The sequence below is a fragment of the Cebus imitator genome, unplaced genomic scaffold (assembly GCF_001604975.1).
Source record: "Cebus imitator isolate Cc_AM_T3 unplaced genomic scaffold, Cebus_imitator-1.0 Scaffold142, whole genome shotgun sequence".
NCBI classification, from domain to species: Eukaryota; Metazoa; Chordata; class Mammalia; order Primates; family Cebidae; genus Cebus; species Cebus imitator.
In genome coordinates, this window is record NW_016107457.1 from 4,302,627 (window position 1) to 4,324,584 (window position 21,958).

A 21,958-nucleotide genomic window follows, 5' to 3' on the forward strand; every position below is an offset into this window, starting at 1 on the left:
AAGAAGAACAAGGAGTGAGAGCAGAGTTCATTAGAAATGCTAAATTGTAGTTTGTGGCTCAAGCAGAGTAGGGGTAAAAGCACACTGGGAAACTCGAAGTCCAGGTCTTCATGCCGCATGATATCCAGCGTGATGAGTGTAAAATTTCTCTAGGACGTATCCATCCATTAGTGTTTGGGCTTGTCTGGTCTTGATGACATTTGAAAAGCATTTAAATCAGGCTCTAGGCTCTGGGCTCATTTGCTTTTATTTATTTATTTTATTTATTTTTTTAGAGACAGGGTCTCACTCTGTCACCCAGACTGGAGAGCAGTGATGCAATCTCAGCTCACTGCAGCCTCAAACTCCTGAACTCAAGTGATCATCTCACCTTAGCCTCCCAAGTAGCTAGGACTACAGGCACATGCCACCACATCTGGCTAATTCTCCTAGAAACAGGGGTCTCAATACATTGCCCAAGCTGGTCTCAATTTCCTGGCCTCAAGCAATATTCCAACATCAGCCTCTCGAAGTGCTGGGATTACAGTCATGAGCCAATACCAGGGCTCATCTATTTAATGTCTTTATTTGAGAAAAAATAATTACTCTTAAGAGGAAACTGTCAGAACAATTGCCAAGTAATAAAACGTTTGCAGCATTGTGTTACCATGTCTATTGTTTAAAATTTATCATCAGAGTTAGAATGTCCCGAAGGATCAAGTTGTGCTTGTCAATGGCCCTATGTGTTTATATCTCAGACAATACGGTTGCTTCTCAAGCATTTCTGTTGGGTGTGGAAGACTGACTTTGGGGAAACAGAATAAAAATAAACATGACTATTTCCTAAATTCATATGTGATCAGTGTTATGTGAATTTGTACAAAAATTCAAACAATTGAATAGAAGTTTAATACCAGTGGTCACTATGTAGAATGTAACTGTGAATTTAAAATAAAAATTTCAGGAACTCATTTATGAATTTTTAAATATTGGCTTTAAGTGAAAGCCAAAATGAGGTCTGACAGCTTCTAGTTTTCTTTAGTACCCCCACATATTTGAAAACTGAAATTCTATAAGAGATTATCTGTGAAATGCCTTTCTTTTATTACACCCATAAATTTTAGGAGTGGCTTTGATCAAGCCTTCTGCCATTCTTGTTTTCTAAGTCTTTTACTCACACGTTAATAACTTTTAAAACATTCATTCTATTTTTGTGGTAGTGAAAGAGGAAGTTTCTAAATAGTCAAAGGGAAACACTGAAAATAGAACACAGTATATGATAACTAAATTAGGGTAGCCCCCTCTGCCACCCCAAGAAAGTTCCATGCTGAAACTTGCCAGGGCTGGTTTTTTTTTTTTTTTTTCTGAGACAGAGTCTCACTCTTGCCCACGCTGGGCTGGAGTGCAGTGGCACAATCTTGGCTCACCACAACCTCCACCTCCCGGGTTCAAGCAATTCTCCTGCCTCAGCCTCCCGGGTAGCTGGGACTATAGGCACGCGCCACCATGCCCGGCTAATTTTTGTATTTTTAGTAGAGACAGGGTTTCACTATGTTGTCCAGGCTAGTCTCGAACTTCTGACCTCATGATCTACCCGCCTCGGCTTCCCAAAGTGCTGGGATTTTACGTAGAGACAGCTACCGTGCCCAGCTGGTATTTTAAGATTATTGTGTGTAAAGAAAATGTTCCAGAGTATTGAGATCCTCAGAGGGAAAGCATTACAGAAATGCAGGGTATTATATTATCAGTAACACATACTATACATAGAACAACGTTTGTCTGCCTTAATACTGCGATCAGTGGAGTTTTGTCTTCTGGCTCCTGTTTAAAAGACACACACACACAACTTGCAAATCCAATGAGTTAACACTCTGCCGACTTCCTCTAGACACTGACCTCGGGGGTCAAACTCTTAGGGAAATTGTGCTGGTTTTCCATTCTCCTGAAGCCAGTCCCTACCAACAAGCAAGTCCTATCTCTGAGTGGAAGCTCACAAAGAATTTCTCGAGAGAATATGTAGCTGTGTTGGCAACAAAATTCTCTCCGCAAAATGGGAAGAAAGAGTTGTTAACTGATGAGTCAGTCCAGCTTTTATAGCAGATTATCTATCTTCGTGGTATTTCCAAGAGCATAAATGCTATTAAAAAAAGAGACGGTCATGACAGGAAGAACACAGTAGAAAAAAACAAGAACATTTGAGCCAAAAGCAATTTACTTTGCCAGTAACTGGTTACATTTCCCTTTGTTTTATTATTATTATTGCAAGAGTTGGGGTTGACATAAAAGTTTCCCACACCTGCACTGCCCTGCCATGTAACTTGTGTGAACCCGTAGTGAAATAAATATATAAACAAACGGCTGCACCTCTGAGCTTCTAGACCCTTTCAGAAAAACAAACTTGTTTTGCTATCCTGTTGAGAAAATAGACTATAATTCATTAATATTTGAAGGCGTTTAAAAAGAAAAAACAAACATGGGTTCACTGTAGCCTGGAGCTCTGGAGGTAGCTTGATTCTCTGAGGATTAACACCTATAGAAATAGCAGTGACTTCACAAAGGTGAATAGTTGTTAATTTCTTGGCACTGAGTTAGAAAGAGGAAGAGATGGGCAGTCAGAGGGAAAAGATTTTTTTTTTTTAAAAAAAAAACACAGAGATCTTTCAATGATTCGAGAGAAGAGTCAGTGGCCCACTGGTGAATGGGGTAATATGCAGGGCTCTCTGACTAAGTTTTATTGGCTTTAGTGGAAGTCTTACCAGCTACGGTTAGGTTAAGACTAATGGGGACCCCACTCGCTGTCAATTCAGTTGGACGTTTTTTTCCTGTCTGGGGTGGGCCGCAGCACCCTCGTGCTGTGTAGAACTTCAGTGTTTTCATTTGGGGAGTGCTCCCTGGTGACTACCAGCCCAAGTTACTATGAATACTTCATTCGGAGGCGGTGTGTGTGTGTCTGTGTGTCTATTAGAGATAAGTTGCTTAAAGCAGGGGCTCTGGATAAAGTCCAGTTGCCCGTGTTGAAATCCTTCTGCCACCAGTAACTACTTGTATGGTCTGAGGCAAGTTATTTCATCTCTGTCTCAGTTTTCTGGTCTGTATGATGGGGAAAAAGGACCATGCCTTCCTCTTTGGCTCCTTGGGAGTTTTAATGGAGTTATTGTATGCAAAGCACTTAGAAGAGTGACTTGTAAAGAGAAAGTGCTCAGAAACGGTTAGCTACTATTACTATTCACTTAGCTACTCTTATTATTCATGCACAATGCTGGAAACATTCACGCAAAGGGCATTTACTGAACTCTCCGATAAACCAGACCAGTGAATTATATACACCCCTAAAAGTAACAGTATATCTATTGCTTCGCATTAATTTTTTTAAATAAAACTGGCTGGAGCCAGATGTGCTATCAGTAAGGGTACTACTTTCTCTCTAGCAGAGCTTTTTCTTGGTAAAGATCAGTCTCACCTAAAGAACAAGAGCCGGTCTAATTCTGGAGTCTCAAGACTTAGGTTCTGCGAGTCAGTTACATAGCACTGAGCTTTCAAGGAGAGGTATAGGTCCTTGCAGGGTGGCTAGAAGGAGCTAGGGCTGTTTCTTACATGAGTCAATTAAGGTCCACAGACCCACCCCACTCCTGTCCACCAGCACACCATAATGCACCTGTTTTCACTCATTGACCTAGCAAATGACAGAGTTTCATGACCCTAAAGGGAAAAAGATGTGGCCTGGGGACCAGAATTTTTGCTGTCCCCAAAGCCAGCCCTTCAATACCAAAACTTTACCTGGTGTCTTCTGAATCCAAAAGGTCTGGAATTGGATTGCAGGGGCCCTACCCAGTCCTTTGTGTTCCATTCCCCCCAGGACTTTGAATGCTTGTGTTCTTCAGGGTGTTTGTGCATTGCATGTGGGGACTAGATGATAGCCCTACTGAGATTCCAAAGGCCCTGGTCTCCTGTCTCCATTCCCAGTGCGAACTCAAGTCGCCAGTTTATGTTTTCAGAGTATCAGCATTAAGTAGTAAAGCGGAATGCGGTTTTACATGTGCCCAAAGTGACACGTATACCACATGGGAGGCTGGCAGGACCAGTCTATGAAGACGGGATAGAACAATATGTGGGCATCTTTCTTTCTATTAGTCACTTTTTCATTCAACAAGTGCATGTTATGTAATGCTGCCTTTGGGTGTTGTGCTGGGCAGGTAAAACACACATCCCACAGGCTCTTGCCCTTAAGGATTCTCCAGTCTAGTATAATAATATACCAAAAAGTACAACTAAACTACGAGGAATACAGTGAAATGTTCCATAAGAGAAGGAGAGAAAAAACGTTCAGAGGGGAGCGGAGGAGAGGAATTTGAGTCTGAGCCCTGAGTGACTGCTGGGATTTGCCTAACCATACCTGAAATACCCATGTACTTGCCTTATTAAGAACAAAGGGCTTTTTCTCTTGATCAAATCCCATTTGGAGTTTAAGTTTGTGTGACCAGAATATTAGGTGCTAGTCTGTTCTAAATTTGTAATTCTCAGAATCTGCTGGGGGAGTACATGTGCTGCTCTGGCTTCTGAAAACAGCTCAAAGAATAGAGAAAATAAACCCAGTTTGGGGATGACTTCTTGTCAGTTCCCGGAACCTCTGCCTTTATTTAAAAACAGCATGTTCAATGCAAGTTCTATCAAAAAGGCCTTTGGGATTTGAAAGCTTTTCTGGAAATAAATGCCTTGTAGATTTAAGTGCTTTTCGCCAAAATGCTAGGAAGGGAAGATCATAGTAACAAGTCGCAGCACAGAGGTGATACTGTTTTGTTTTAATGAAATGCCTCCAAACTGCTACCCTAAGTTCTGTCAGTTTTCTGCTCAGCGATTATTTTGATTAGGGACTTGAAAGTACATCCTTCCCTCACGGTCATTAAAGTCTTAGCACTTGGGTCAGTTGTGGAAACACTTCTGTGCTAGACAAAGTCTTCTAAACAAAACAAACAGTCCACGCCCTGGCTCCAGGCTGCGGACCGTGTCAAATTCATGGAACGTGGCTTCGTGCTCTGACGAGGAGAGCAAGAGGTCAGGATCCACAAAACAGGCCGGCTGCAATCACCAGCCCTGCGCGGGGAGGCGGACAGAGCAGAGCCCTCCCTGCCAGTCTGGCAACTCCAGCAAAGTCCTCAGGCTCATCCCACACACTCGGTGCTAGTCACTGCTGTGTGTTTACATGAGTAATGGAGCTGCTGGGGGAGGGGAGTTGTAAGCAGAGCGCTGAGCCTCGCAGCTCGCATTCGGAGGGAAGCTGACATCCACACCAAGTCGAGACTTCTTCCAGGGATGTGGCCGGAGAGCAGTCACATGCTGTAGCTTTCATGAGCACAGACATCAGTCAGGCAGATGTTTGTCGATTGGAATGGGTAATCGCTGCTTTCTCTTTGCTTGATTTTTGTTTGTGAGCTTGTTTACCTTTGGTTAATTCCAGGCTGGCTTTCTGCGATGAACTTTCAGACCAGCGTTTAGGGGAATGAAAGGGGAGAGCGGGTTTAGGAAGGGGATCCTAAGCCCTCAAGCCTCTTTTGAAACTTCTGCCTCTCTGATTTTAAAGGCAGCTCTGCTTTACTGAGCTTTTACCAACAGTGAAACTGTTATCCGGAGGAGGAAATCAAATCAGTAGGATTAACTGTGTTTGCAAAATGAGTACAATGTAAAAATGTTCTAAAACCACTGGTTCGCTGCGTAAGTAAGATTAACAATTGAGAAGGTTCATGTTGTTTAGATTTGACATTATCATAATCACTCCTGAAGTAATAAAAAGTGTGGGTATCTTGAAAGGTCTGAAGCAAATTGTTTAGGGTATAATTCATTAGTGTAGAGTCGTTCAAGGGCGGTTGGTTAGTTGGTTGTTTTTCATTTTGCTTGACTTGGGTGACCGATGAAGTTAAATGTGAAAGCTGATGCCGGACAGGCATCGCTCTCAGTAAACAGCAGCCTTTCCTTTACTGCTTTCTGTATAGATCTTAAAAGGAACCAAGCTCAGAATCAAGGATGAAATAGAACTTTGATTTGTATCTTGTCTACGGTTTTTCAAAAGTGTAACCCCCATGGAATCAGGCTAACCCCACTGTAATCTTTGGATGTTATTTTAAATAAGCCTAAGCTCTTCATAAAAATATATTGAAAAGGAAAAGAGAGCATGCTGATTTAAATGTATCTGCCAGATTTGTTGAGATTTGAAACATGCTGGTTGCAGAATTATTAGTAAATATGTATAATAATATTTTCCAGCTTGTTGTTGTGAATGCCTCTCTCTGTAGTATCTCTCTACTTATCTGTCTGGTAATTTGAGAGAATGCCCTTGTCTCTGAATACTTTCTAAAAGAGATGTTTTCAAACATTTCATTACTATGATACCATAAGGGCAGGCGTATCACAGGTTTCTGAAAGCAGGATACAAAATCAAAACCAAAAATTGAGCTCAAAGCCTGGCTCAGTTTTTCAGCCCCAAATGCTTCTTGTCTAACAATGTGGAAGAACATTTTTCTTATGATCCGTTAGAGCTAAGAGCTTCGTGTTACTTAATATTAATTAGACATGTTAAAGCTCAATAGATTAGCTTTGGGAAACATGTACAGAAATGTATACTCTACCAATATGCAATCCTTCAGAGAGAGAAGCATGTAATAAGGAGGGCTGCCTACCACAGATATGTACATTTCTCTGAACAATTAGAAGGGATCACTGTAGTCAGATTCTGGGTCTTTAATAAACCCATGCAAATGAAAATGTATATCAATTGTTCTCCGTTTGTTTTCAGCGCCAAATCTTAAAGGCAGACCACGCAAAAAGAAACCATGCCCACAAAGAAGAGATTCATTCAGTGGTGTTAAGGATTCCAACAATAATTCTGATGGCAAAGCCGTTGCCAAGGTACGGTCATTCACTCCACGGTATTCATTTTGTTGCATCTTTTTATTTTTGCGTTTTCTCTTTATCTCTCTGCTCTTGTGTCTTGGAGGCAGTTTTCAATTCAGCATCTGACTTTGGTATTCAGAGCTTTTGAAGCTCTATGCTGTGCCTGTTCCTGTCACATCCCCTCCCCTGGTGCTGTGGGGTGGGGGAGGTAGGCATTTTGATTAGTCAACAGAAAGACTTCCTAGCTCCCAGTTTGGCCTGTTTTGAGTAAAGGACAGATGATTAAGCACCCACGTCACTGAGGCTGAGATTTCATAGTGGGTGACACAATGACATAGTTTACTCTGCTTGTGTCAAAAATAGACCAGCTGAACCGTCTTCCTTCTGAATGTATTCATCTAAATGTGTTTTGGAGATTAACAGAGGATGAAATTAGAAATAGCTAGAATTAATCTTTTTAGTTAAGTATTTTTCAAAGTCACTTCTAATTTACATAAGAGTAAAATTAAAGATACATAGCAAAACATTTATATGTATACATATGCCCGCAAGCATTTATATACTCTTAAAGATGTCTGTTAATGCAGAATGAAAGTAAATGCTACACAGTTGTTCAGAACCCAGGTCCATTTTTTGCCTAAGCATTCTTTGGAATCTTGAAAGTGCATGCCTGAAGTATTTAGCACCACAAAGGGTAAAGTATCACTTTATATTTTTAGACTTATCTTTCTGACTTTTGTGGACTTGGGTCAGATTTCCATGGTTCTGTTTACTGCATTTAGGTGTTGTTTTTGTGCCAAAGACGGCAATCGTCCCTTTAGGATTTTAATTGAAGAACAGATTTCAACTGACACCAGTTTCCAGATCAAAGAACTAAACTTCTGAAAATGGGAGCATTTTGATTAGTGGTGACTTTGGAAGAGTCTGATGTAGAAAAAAAAAAAACATGAATTCAGTTCTGTGTTGACAGTCTACTGTTTCTCTGCCATGTACTCCACCTCCTCCCCAATGTAATGAAGTAAATCTTAGACATCCACATTCTAAAAAAGCTTATCGTTAAGCATCATTGTTTCATTAGGAAATTCTAAGGACTTTTTTGCTTAGAATTTCTTCATACTTCTAAGATTCCAAAGGGTTAAGAAGAGATGAACCAGTAGAAATGTGTATTTTCCATTTTCTGGTTGAAAACAAATCTCTCTCCCTAAGGTGATTTTTGTTCTGTGCATTTAACTTTCTGTGAACAACTCCAAATGGACACCATGAATGACATTTTCTTGTAAGTTGGACACCTCAGCACTAGAACTGTCTACCTAGGACTTTGGTTTCCATGGTCTTGAAGGATGTCAGCAGGAACAGTTCATTCCCTGCTATGTTGTTTGCAAGATCCTGTGGAATGGGGCAAGAAGGTTTTAAGACCATAACATTCAGCAGAGCTTGTACTGCCCATGCCTTCTGTTGGTGCCCAGCCCATCCTTCTTGGTTGACAGCCTGTGTTTACTCCAGCATATTCTGTACCTGAGCCAAGCAGGATAAACCTCCTTCCCATGCCACTTGGCGTCACCACCAAGGTATGCCTCTGGGAATTTTACAAAACTCATACAGTTAATCTGAAAGAACAGCACCTCCAATGTTTCTCTCCACGGAAGGCAGCTCAGAACTCACTGTTGAGCTCACAAAGCCGAGAAGAACAAGAGCCTGCTGTGCAGATGGGCTGTATTTGATCCCTGACTTCTTAACAAGAAGGATAGAAGTCAGTCCTGGATTTTCTAAGTGACGCCTTTACCCCATCCCCACAACAGTGCTGCCCGACAATCTTTACAAAGAGATGGATCATCCTTCCACCACTGGTGTTCAGTGGTGAACAGATGAATGTCATGCTGTACTCACCTCCTAGGGACTGGTCTAATGGCTTGGCTCTTTTCAGAGTCTTGGATTACAGTCACGCCTTGGCGGCTTCTAGTGGGTCTAGCAAGACCACTTAAGCAAGAAGATCAGTAGGTATGAAGTATGACAAGCTTGTCTGTTGGCACCAATAGACAGATGTAAAATACCTGCAGAATGAACAAGCCACATCTGAGACGAGGACAGTCATGAAAAAGGCATGTGTGTCTTTACGTGGTCTTTTCTCATGAAATGCTGCAGTAGAGATTATAAGCTTGTGACCATCTGATCATCTGCTGAACTGGAAGCAGCATTTTAGGGGACAGTGAGCTGTTTGACTTTATGACCAAGACCCATGTGACTGTTTCTTTTCAAAAGTGCCTCAAACAGACCATTTCTAACTAAGCATGAACTTCGTGCAGCTCCACACAGCAAAGCTTTTAGAGTGGGACCCACTGGGTTTGCTGTGTTTATGATTGGAAAAATAAGTCAAGTGATTTGCCTGTCACCATCAAAATGTTGCACTCCCTCCATGAGAACTGAAGACTAGCTTTGCAAGATGGTACTTTCCAAGGAAGAGAGAATTACATGGCTCTCCAAAGACAGCAAGTGTCGTGTGGAGAGGAAACTACCAACTCTGAAGATACCATGATTGTGTTCAGCCCAAATCCTGCCATTTTTTTTCTGGAATCATCTTAAAGCAGTGACCTGAGGCCCACACCTTTCACAGAGCGATCTATACCAGAGAAATCTTCTTGGCATCGCACTCTAATAAAAGGCCTACATCGATAGATGGCAAATGATTTTTTATATCCCGTAAGCATTTTTCTGAAGGGCAGAAGTGTATAACAGGTGGTTTATATTCTAAAAGGAACACAAAAACAGAACTGTGGTGGGCAGTGTGTTCATTTAGATGATAAACATAGTTTTGATATTTCACAAATAGGATGCTTTCATTATTTTCAATATTTTTCCTCTCATGTGGTCTTCAGAACTGTTCCCAGGGATTATCATTCTTGCTTTACTATGGAAGAAACTGAGGGTCACCTAGCAAGGTAGCAACCAAACCAAGATGAGAACTCTAGCTTTTATATTGCTGGTTCAGCACATATTGTCCCGGTTGAAGGCTGGATTAGTTATAACTCAATCCCCTGGAAGGATGTGGTTAATATCAAACAGGTGTTGGTTCATGGAAAATGTTAAATGCTGATTATTTCATTAGCACCTCCTCAATCATTTTGGAAACCCCAAAGCCCTTAGTATACTCAACAGGTGTATGGTGTTCAGGTCAGGAAAAACAGATCTAGTCATTAACTGTCACAATCAAAAGGTTGGGCTTTCTTAGGCCAACCTGAAGACTACTTTCCTTGCCACTACCACCTGCACTGTAATGATTCAATAGATTGAAATACTGCGAATGCTTTGGGTAAAAAAAACATATAGAAAGGAACTTGATTTAGTCCTACCCAGAAATAGAATAATACCCTAAAAAACTCATTTATGTTAACTGGAAAAAAAATGTATAAAGCTAGAACAAGAAAAGAAGCCTCTGTTCTCTTGTTCACTTCTTACCAGTACCCACCCTCCCCAGGAGCAGCGTGCAGGCAGCCCACTGAGATTCAGGATGGAGTTCGGCAGGTGGCAGCCTGGCTTCACTTGGGGCCTTTGCTATGAAGCATGGAGTCTGGGTTGCTTTGGACCTGGTTCATGCACCCCTCTGTGTCTTCCTTCTGTTTCTGAGTGTTTCTACAGATGAGGAAGAGGGGTAAGCAGCTCTCTAGACACCACGGAGTTCAAACCTCATTCTCCTTTTAACAGTGGTGCTTCTGACCTAATAATATAGATAGTTGGCCCATTATCACTGCAAATTTAAGACTCAGTTTATTTTATACACAAACCTGAGAGATCTACTCTTTTATGTTACAAGACTGGGGTTTGGAGTAGAGCAGAACTGAGTTCTAAACCCAGAGGTCTGCCTCTTCCAAGCCATACATGACCTCACTGAACTCTAGTTTCCTCAACTGTAAAATGTGGCTAAATATCTCCTTTTGACAATTCTTAGGAACATTAAGCTAGAGCATGTGAAGCCCACAGCACCAGACCTAGCTCATTGTAGGAACTCAATGGAAAACTGATTTCCCTCCCCTTTGCTCATTATACAATAGAAAGAATGGAGCTCCTTGACACATTGGAAACCCCCTAGATTTGTCTTCTACTTTTCATTTGATAAACCACATTTCTAAGTAGTAGGTTTTGTAATGTCTCATAATCATATAGGCTTTTTAATTGGGAAGTCTGTTTTGATTACCAATTTAATATTTGTATGAAGAGTGTCAGAAAAGTATAATGTTTAAAACCACAAGCCCTAAAGGAAGGCTGCCTAAGCTTAAATTTCAGACTCCCCACTTACTAACTAGGGCATGATCTTGTGATCTTGTCCATGCTGCTCATCCCGTCTGCCTCCATTCCCTCATTTCTAATACAAAAATCATAAATACCTCATTCAGATTGTGAGTATGAAATAAAACATAAACACATTGAGAATAGAGCCTGGCTGCCCAGGAAACACTCAGAAAGGGGTGGGAGGCAATACAGATTAAAACTGGAGTGATGTTATGATTTCAAGAAGCCATATAAATTATAGACTTCACCAGAACTTTAGATCCAACAGCCTAAAATTTGGCAGTGAAAAATGATGACAACATAAAGTTTCACAGGATATTTGCCTTAATATAATGTTACAGAGTACAAAATCTACATGGAAAAATTGTTTCAGTCCCTGTTTCCACAGCCCCTTAAAAATTAAAATCTTATCTAGAAGCCCCATTGAATCAGTTTCATAGGAAGTATTATCTTTGCAGGACCAGTCGAAAGATATTAAACACTGTGTGTTCACTTGAGAGAATAAGCAATAAAGAAAACTCTTGCAGAGAGTGCACTTTCCTTTACTAAATAACCATAGTCTTTTATGTTCTTAATGCTTAGGAAGGAGGATCTGCAGGGAAAGAAAAAGGGTTCAAAATCCTGAAATGGACAGCGTCGTAGAATATGTGGGACATTTTTATTCAGAACATTTCCCCAGCGCTTGCCCTCTTGTCTACCGATGTCAGTTATGGAGATGTAAAGAATATTGGAATGTACACATTCCCCATGGGCGCATTTGAACTCAGAGTCTGACCCTTTGTACTTCCCCCTTTTACAATTAAAATAGCTCAGCAACTTAGCGTTATATTTAACAACTATCAAAGGCCTCTTGTAGAACATGGCAGTGAGGAGGGAACATTAGGTTAGCCGCTCGATATGCCAAGTTCCCTATCTGCCTGCAGTGTGGAAGGAAGAACATCTGGAGCCTTTACCGCCTTTTAGTTTTTAATTATGGAGCTTTATACTCACTCTTCTTGGCTTTTTAGCTGACCTCTACTCTTTCTTTTGTGGCAAGTTAACATCTTACTCTTAGAGCTGACTGATAAAACAAGAAGCCCTCATTAAACAGTGAGATCTTTTGTTTCGTACTGAGGGTGTACCCTGGCATCACCCATGGGTGGCAAACAGCAGAGGCCTTGCTGGTATTGCTGATGCCAGCATTGCTGGTATTGACTTGTTTTTCTAGGTTGCTGGAGAGAATAGCAACAAGAATGGTTTACTACAAAGTAGTAAACCATTTTGATGCAAAGTATAACATATGGTACTATTTGTTAAGGAGGCAGGGTTTGTTCAAGGACATTAACTGATGCTTCTCCTTAAGAAAATAAAATGGGGCCGGGCGCGGTGGCTCACGCCTGTAATCCCAGCACTTTGGGAGGCCGAGGCGGGTGGATCACGAGGTCAAGAGATCAAGACCATCCTGGTCAACACGGTGAAACCCCGTCTCTACTAAAAATACAAAAAATCAGCTGGGCATGATGGCACGTGCCTGTAATCCCAGCTACTCAGGAGGCTGAGGCAGGAGAATTGCCTGAACCCGGGAGGCAGAGGTTGCGGTGAGCCGAGATCGCGCCATTGCACTCCAGCCTGGGTAACAAGAGCGAAACTCCGTCTCAAAAAAAAGAAAATAAAATGTATTAATATAAAGAGACAGACGAATGTTTCTACCAGATGCAAAGCCTATCTCTCATTTCACATCAAGGTACTTGTCAGGAGTCTAAAAGAAGCTGGCATAGTTTGGCAAACTGTGGCCCACTGGCTGGCTATTTCTGTCAATAAAGTTTTATTGGAACACAGCCATACCCATTCGTTAACATATTGCTTACGCCTGCTGTCCTACTAGAGTTGACTAGTTGCAACAGAGAGTGTATGTATGACCCAGAAGCCTACAATATTTACTATGTGACCCTTTACAGAAATTTGCCATCCCCTGGCCTCAGACAATTCATCTTCAGTGATGCCTATGAAAAGTTATTAAAAGCAGGGATAATTTACTGGTTCACCCTTAGCACTTGCTGAAAAGTGTCACTGGCTGTGTCACTAGCTATGTCTTAGTAAGGATCCCAGGGCTGTGCCTGGTCTGATGTGGCATATTTTCCCTTTTTCAGGTGAAATGTGAGGCTAGGTCAGCCTTGACCAAGCCGAAGAATAACCATAGTAACTGTAAAAAAGTCTCAAATGAAGAAAAACCAAAGGTTGCCATTGGTGAAGAGTGCAGGGCAGATGAACAAGCTTTCTTGGTGGCACTTTATAAATACATGAAAGAAAGGAAAACGCCGATAGAACGAATACCCTATTTAGGTTTTAAACAGAGTGAGTATACTTGTTTTCGTTTCTGAATTATCAGAGCTGCTCAGATTCTTTGAATTGGAAAAATAATTTTGACTCAGGATTATGTTGAAATCCTAATCGGGGGATAGTGCTCTCTGTTTATACTAAATCCACAAATGTTCCAAGCCAAGAATTTTTTCCCTGCCTTTTTCCGCTACATTGTTCCCTTCTGGGACAGTTGCAGTGAGATATTTATAGGCTTGAATCCACTGATTATGACTGGAAATAGACATGTTGAAAGTTTCTCATTTTCTGTTTTGTCAATCTTGAGTGTCTGTGACGCCTTTCTTGTGAGATAATAATATGACGTAGCTTTATCAGGCACAGATGTTGCCTGTGGAAAAAAAAAGCTTTTAAAAGAACGACATTGAAAGATGGACAAAACAACCACAAAGAGAAAACACGTTTCCTAAGCCCCAAATTTGTTAAAAGATAACAAAAATCTAACTTCAGAGAAAACAAGAAATACACAGATTGCAACAGAAGGCCTAATTTTGAATTACTTTGACATGTACATTTAAATGTAAGTGTCATTGTATATGTGTAAGGAGAACAGGAAACTCATAGCCAAGCAGAATTCCGAATCAAAAGAGAAGAAATCCAGATCCTGCCTTGATTTTGCAACTGAATATATATTTTGCCTCTGTCTGGATTTAGTGGTGCACAAAGCGATGAGCCTCTGGCTTGAAATAGTGTTTTCTCCAGACGTATCTTCCTAGATTGAAACCATGTGTCATTTTGATGAAGAATGTCAAACCTGTGTGTTTTACATAACAATTTACATACCTAATAGCAATTGGCACTGATTGCAAGAGAACACTCGCAGCCATTATAAACTTATATAACTACGAATGATTACAATGTTTGTCTGAAAACTGGTTGCTTGAAATAGAAGTAAAATTAATGTACTATGAACAGCTTTGTTGCATTATGCATTGGTTCAGATTAAATCAAGGCCGAGACAGGGCTCTTGATAGCTCTGAAATAGTGCAAGGTTCAATGGGGTTTTGCGAACATGTTGTGTCAAAGAGCCTTTAAAAAAATCATTTTATTCTTCATTTCCTTTACCAAGGAATCACTTGAAGTTCAATTTTCCCCTCTTGTAAAAGAATCAAATCCATAGCAGTCCCATTCCATGGTATTTGGTATAAATGAACAGGGTTGCTAGCAGTTTGGCATAGCTGTTTAACAGCATAAACATATGCAAACTCTGAAAAGAGAAATCTGTTTGAAAAAATAAATATTTGCAACATGACATAGTCCAGTTAGGGGACTAAGTGGATTCACGACTCAATTCCTCTCTGAATGAACTTTCCCTGTTATCTATTGTATCACTGTGGCTTCCATGTGAAATATTTGTTTTCCTGCTCACTGCAAGCCACCACATGTTGGTGAAATACTGTATGACCCTTTAATATAGTGCTGCCATCAGACATTCTATTAAGAAGGTAATCATATATTAAAGTGGCTGTTATTTATTGATTATGGAGAGTTCTTATCTCAGAGAAGCTTTATATATTACTCTTTAATCAATGGCTTCTTTCTAAGGGTCGAAGAAGACCAACCCCATTTTGAAAGCCCATGTTTTTTTCCCAAAGGCTCCTAAGTTAGCTTCTCTTGCTCTGCTGTTGACAGTAGGACTGAAAACTCTGTTGTCTTTTATCCTAAAAATAGAACCATTTTTGTAGCTTTATGAGTGTGTCTTAAGAAATGTTTTAAGTGGTAATTATAGATTCTGTTGTTGAATGCCCTTTGGGCAAATTATTTCCTAAGAATTTAGCTCTCTGGGGTATGTTAGTATTTCTTTTTTTCTCTTTCTCATTTAAAAAAAAAAAACAAAATGTTTTAATTGACATTTCTTGGAAATATATTAATGCAATGCTTATCTAAATACTTATTGTCCCTCTAACAGTTAACCTTTGGACTATGTTTCAAGCTGCTCAAAAACTGGGAGGATATGAAACAGTAAGTGTTTAAGCAACTTAAATGAAATAATTTTGCAATCTAACTTTTCCCCTCTCTGACCAAAATGGAGAAAATGCAAGGGCAAACCATCATTGACTGCCTTTTCAAACGTCTCTGTAATTTTGGGGGTTTATTGGGCCCTTTGGAAACAGTCCCAATTAGTTCCAGGTTTGGCAAAATTGTAAACTTGTAAAAACTACAAGTGGAAAACATATGTAACTCTCCCCTGTCAGGGAAATTAGTTGGGTCTGTAATTTTTTCCCATGTTGAGAAAGGGCTATTATTGTACAACAAGCCAAGATTGCATAAAAGAAATTTCCCTTGGCAACATACCTGACATCTGTTCATGTCTAATATGGGAAATGTATTAAAGGCTTTCAAAAGTAATCAGTATTGGCCATTAAGGAATAGAATGCAGCAGAATCTCTCTCATTCTAGGGCAAAGAAGCTTTATTAGACAAGGGTCAGTGCTGCATAAACAGGAAGTTATCAAACTTATTCAGAACAGGCTCTGACACTCTTTATCAGCTAATTCTAACTGACAGCAATGGGTTATTTTTAGCCCACAGGAAAATTTGATGGCCACGGATTTTTACAGCATGTATTTTGAACCAATGAAACATTAGAGAAACAAACTGAGATTCAAATCTTGAAGTAAGAAGAGCGAGCTGCATTAATGTAGCCCACAGAGATGACATTTGTAATAAAATCAGTTGACATAGGAAGATGTCGTCATTGGGAATATTTTCTCCCCCACGCAATGATCAGATTAAGTTGTGTAGTTTCTTCTGCAATTGAATAAGAAATTATTTTTTCATTCCCTAAGAAGTAATCTGGAATATCTCTGTACCATAGTAAAATGACAATAAGACACACAAAGTCAAGAAAATGAAATTCCTTTTAGCCCAAACGTAATAACCAGTGTTTCTTGCCAGATAAAGCATATTGTTCCACAAACCAATATAATGGTTTAATGTCAGGGGCTTACAATGGAGAAAGATGACAAGTATTATGTGATTCAGATAATCTGGTATTTACTGTTGAGCTATCTGCTATGAATTCTGACAAAATTCTTTGATATGAATAATATGTGCTTGTAATATGTTTAATATATGGGATATGTACACATGTTTATAAAGAAATACAGTCACATGGACTACATATAAAATGTACATTTCATATACATGAATTTACTTCAAATATTTATTTTATCAAGTGCCCTGTGTAAAAATTATAATTTTTCATTTAGTTGAGTCTGTTGACAGGATCAGGATATGGATACCCTGCCACTGTAGCTCATAGTTTTTTGCAAAATCTTGAGCTAATTATAGTCCCCATTCATGTAAAAAAAAAAAGTAACTTATTCAGGGTTAGTCTCATAAACGTAGAAGTCAACCCCATAGGCTAGACTTTTTAGTCTAGCTTTTAATGTTTAGAATAGGAATACACATTTTTATATGAACTATGACTGAAGAGAGTTATATGATGTTGAACAATATTATTAAATGTCTTTTCACACTCGGGAACTTTTTGTTATTCACTGATAAGGAGAGTGCCAACAATTTCACAGAATCAGTTTTTCCTGCTTTTGTGTCTTCTGTATCTTCACAAATAATTTTTTTCCCTGCAACAGCAAATTGATATAGAATGTACAGCAGAAACTTCTGATAAATGTCAGGGCATTCACAGTACTCTTTGAATAAACAGCATTTATCCTTTTGTTGGATAAATGGATGAGTACACAATCAGCAAAACACCTGACCACATATTTACTGAGTACCTTATGTGTTCAAGGCATTGTTTTAGACACTGTTAGATGTAAGGTTTTAGTAAGGCCGGTAATTTCAATTTCAATCCTTAAGTTGCTTACCATCCAAGAGAGGCAATAATGATCAAACAAGGTGGAAAAAGATTAGTGCCCTACACAGGCCAAGTATTTACTCACGTGGGCTGAGAGAAGGAAGGCTTCATGGCTCTGAGGCCATTTGGGGAGAATTCTGGAGAATGGATAGAATGTAGACATGAATGATCAATTATGTCTTCCACAAAGAGAGAATGAATCAAATAAGGGAAACTATGTGGAGGTAGAGTAAAGCTGGGCATAGAGAGCTTGAATAACATAAAATAGAGTGACGAGGTGCCTGGGACATGTGGCCCTGAAGGGAAGTTTTCAGATAGAAGAATGGACAGAAGATGGACAAGTGAGGAAGGTCCTCCATGCCAGGTCTCTGATGTTAGGCCTTCAGATGCTAGGTCCCTTAATGCTGGGCCCCTGGGTGCTATGTTCTTTCATGCCAGGCTCCAAAGTTATTCATTAGGCTGCGGGAACTACGGAAAGTTGTCAACTCCCCATCTCTGGTGATAAGAGTCGCTCCTCTTTCTGGTATTCTGTGGGCGTCTTCTCAATGGGAAATTTATGCCCTCCTTTTAGGCAGATAGGCAGATAAGGGTAGGGCATAGAACTCTTCCTGCATCTGTTGATTCGCTGTTGCCCTCATCTCAAAATAATCTTTATGCCAACATGACATAATTTAGGGGTGGTATATTCCAATCCCCTTCTCTAGGGTTGGGGAATATGGAAGATCAAATTGGCATCTGCTCCATCTGGTTATGAACAGAATTTTAGAAGAATTTCTGCTTCATCCCTACCTCCTTTCCTTCCTTCTTCCTTTTTCCTTTTTCTTTCTTTCTTTTTTTTTTTTTTTTTTTAAATGTTTCATGCTATAGACTGGCCCTGCAGATACTTAAGTTTGCCACCACCATTCTACATTTAAGCCTCTGAACCTCCTATAAGTAGAGAGCACATTTTTCTCTTGGCAAGTTTTGAACAATAAAACTGTGAGATGTTCAATGAGCATTGAATTTTGAAGCCAGTCCAAGAGATGTACAGATAATATCCAAAGTCTGAAGGCTTAAGTTGTCATCACAGAGTTACTAGAGGACACTTACCTTTGACATGATTTGAAATCAGAAATAAGTGTAGAATTGTCATTTAGAACTCAAAAGAGACCTTAGAGTCTTCTAGATCAGTGGCTCCCAAAAGCTACTCAAGAATAGGGCTCATGTTTTTAGTGGGGAACTTTAAGTGGTTGGTTAGACCCCCACCCCAACATATAAACTCTGTGGTGGGGTCTGGGACTGAGAAGCAGAGAATTCTTTTCTTTTAAGCTGCCCAGGTGATGTTAATTCAAATCCAGGGATAACCTCAATTTATGACACTTAGCCAAGTGTTTCCCATGGCTCTGAGCTTCAGAATGTGACCCCTATCTAAGTCAAGTATCAAAGATTTTTTCTTCATGCTATTACTACAGAAACAGGCTAGAATATTCATAGTTCCTCGGCTCAAGAGCAGCAGTTTCTGACAAGTATTTTTGCATTTGGTAAAATGGTAGTCTAAGTTGGAACTCAGTAAACTATTTTTATTTTTAATGAGGGGAAGTGTAGAACTATAATACTCTCATGTTTTAATTTTTCTCAAATTGGCCTTTGTGCAAAAAAAAAAAAAAAAAAAAGGATTCCTGCTGTGCCCCAGTTCATAGCCTCATTTTACAAGTGAGAAAACTGAGGCACTGGGAGATGAAATGAATTGCAAGGGATCATCATGGCTTTCTTCAAATTGACTTGCTGAGGATTTGGTACACAATTGTCTCACTCTCTGTAGCGTCACTGAAAGAGATTTATAAATGATTATTCTCTGCGCTTTCCATTCCTAGCAATCTCTAATCGAATAACCTGCCTTTATCTGTAGCATCTTTTAGACCGTTCTTTGTACCTAACATGAGCTTTGCCAGATGTACTAATTACTAGCTGAGATTTTTATCTGATTCTTGAGAACAAAATGTGTGAATTCAGGAGATGAGTCAAGAAGTAGTCATCATGTAAATATTCAATAATAGTAAAAAACTGCAAGTAGAAAAGTTGTAGATGTATTGCTTCTACGGTTAACTTGTGATTGGATAAAGACATCTCCCTGGAATCCCTTCTGGTTATAAAAAGAGGCCATCTTAATTGGCTTGTTTTTGTTTGTGGTTATAAACTATTCCAAACCTTCTGGTTTGAATTGCGGATTATGGATTATTTCATTTCAGTCCTCTACAACCATCAAATTGAATTAAAAAAAAAAAAAGGAGGAACAGAAGTTTCATTGTTAGCCTTTATAGCATTTGACTAATAGCTATATGCAATTCTCTCAGCCTCTTCTGCGTTTGCTGGAAATGTATAGAGTATCTCTTCATCCTTAGATTGAGAGAGCATAAACATATTGAATGGATTTGATTTCCTACAAAACAGTGTTCTGGCCTTTCGATTAATTGACAATGAGGACCCTTCCTTTGTGGTATACCCAACTTTTCCTTCCAAACATTAGAATATGGATCACCTACAACTGAAGAGGTAGAGCTGTATAAATCTTTGCTGATGAACTAAAGAGGCCTTCACTTCAGTGTCTGGTGAAGCAATTAATGCTGGAAGAGTAGCTTGGGTTATTACCAGGATGCAGCATATGGCAGGGGTTTGCTAAGTGATTTCCATTTGGCTAACCATTGGATGGCAAGCCACAGGCAATATTTGGAGAGAAGGTAGAGCAGGGAAATGGGTCTTGAGTACATCTTATCCTGGAGGCACAGGGTGATAACACAGTGGTGCCTTCTAAGAAAGTCAGTTAGCAACCCTTTCTCTTCACACCAGTGAGACAGGGCCATTGTTTTTCATCTGAAAGAATTTCACTTTCCTTGCTGAAAGGATTAGGCTTTGACATCAAATTCTGGCTTTGACGTCATTTTTAAGACATCCCTTGAATCTAACCCTAGTTTTCTGGACAGGCAAAGCCTCTTGCTTAAATTCAAAATTCTCCAGGCCAAAGATGATGTCATATAGTTTGAAAGGCTCCAGTTCCTGGAGTACTACCAGGAAAAGAAAGTCATCTTCCTTGAATTCAGTCCGCCCTCAAGGTGTCCTGAGAAAGAAGCTGTTTCTCAGAACAGCCTGGGCAACATTGCTTTCAGGCAAACTCTTCTCTTGACTTCACATGTCCTACACATTCTTAAGCCACTGCAAGAACTTAAGTCCAAAAAGATTTCTGATAGCTATTTCCTCCCCAGGCTGTAAAAATTCCAGAATTATTTCATTCCTACAGCCTCAAAGATAGAGAAATCAAGGCTCCAAGAGCATATCTTGAGTTAAAATAGTCATTTTCCACTTTTTTTTTTTTAAGTGACAGAATATTTTCATCAAATAAAACTGTGGAAGGGACAGATTCCTTTTCCACTCACCGGTCCAGTCTTCTTGGCCAGGATGGGAAGTGTGGAGAGTTACTTTCAGGCGACCTTTAAAATGCTACCTGGGTTCTAAAGACAGTTTGTTTTTTGTTGTTGTTATTTTTGTTTGTCGTTGTTGTTGTTGTTTTGTTTGAGGCAGAATCTCGCTCTGTTGACCAGGCTGGAGTACAGTGCCATGATCTCGGCTCACTGCAACCTCCGCCTCCCAGGTTCCAGTAATTCTCCTGCCTCGGCCTCCCGAATAGCTGGGACTACAGGCATCCACCACCATGACTGGCTAATTCTTGCATTTCTAGCAGAGGCAAAAAGTTTCACCATTTTGGCCAGGCTGACCTCCAACTCCTCCTCAGATGATGCACCCATTTTGGCCTCCCGAAGTTCTGGGATGACAGGTGTGAGCCACCATGCCTGGCCTCGAAAGACAGTTTGAAAACCACTATATTTATAAGCAGTGAAAATTTTATGAACATGGTAGGTGTGGAGTGCTTTTCACAGAGTCCCTTGGGTCTTGCCTACACTAGGGAGAAATAACTTTCAAATGTCTTCAAAGTGAGATGAAATCTCACATGCACCAGATTGGCTTATTTTACTTGGGTGTAGTCTGCTCCGTTTTTCATCTTGTGTCATGGTTAGTTGTATGAAGTTATGCTTCCCACTAAACTGTGAACACTTGAAAGCAGTAACGTCTTTGTTTTCGTGACACCGTCTTACCCTCTACCCTCCATCCCTTCCTTCCTCCTCCCTACCTCTGCACAGACATAGTACCTGAAAATGGTAAGCAGTGGTGGATGGCGATGTGAATCTACTTGAGGGTATTACCAAGATGCAGCATATGGCGGGGGTTTGCTAAGTGATTTCCATTTGGCTAACCATTGGATGGCAAGCCACAGGCAATATTTGGAGAGAAGGTAGAGCAGGGAAATGGGTCTTGAGTACATCTTATCTTCGAGGCACAGGGTGATAACACAGTGGTGCCTTCTAAGAAAGTCAGTTAGCAACCCTTTCTCTTCACACCAGTGAGACAGGGCCATTATTTTTCATCTGAAAGAATTTCACTTTCCTTGCTTAACTTTCCTCATCTACTTAAGGACCTTGAAGAAGAGGCACAGTCCAAGAGAAATAACCAGGTGGATGAATTTGGCTATTTTATTTAGGAAACAAAGAGCCAGAAGTTCTCTGTTCCCCCAAAAAACCAAATATAATAGAAGGTCAGGTGG

At 40.1% G+C, this 21,958-nt stretch overlaps 1 protein-coding gene across 4 annotated transcripts in view; it reads left to right on the forward strand.

The window, feature by feature from the left end:
- Positions 1-21,958, forward strand: part of ARID5B (AT-rich interaction domain 5B) — a 200,031-nt gene that overhangs the window by 147,650 nt on the left and 30,423 nt on the right. For 3 of the 4 annotated variants that reach the window (XM_017542309.2, XM_017542311.2, XM_037743383.1), the window contains 3 exons: positions 6,767-6,879; positions 13,278-13,482; positions 15,413-15,465. In XM_017542309.2, the coding sequence (XP_017397798.1) occupies positions 6,767-6,879; positions 13,278-13,482; positions 15,413-15,465 (371 nt within the window). Of the gene's footprint in view, positions 1-1,660; positions 5,370-6,766; positions 6,880-13,277; positions 13,483-15,412; positions 15,466-21,958 lie in introns of those variants that run through there. The other variant, XM_017542314.2, reaches the window with a different exon arrangement.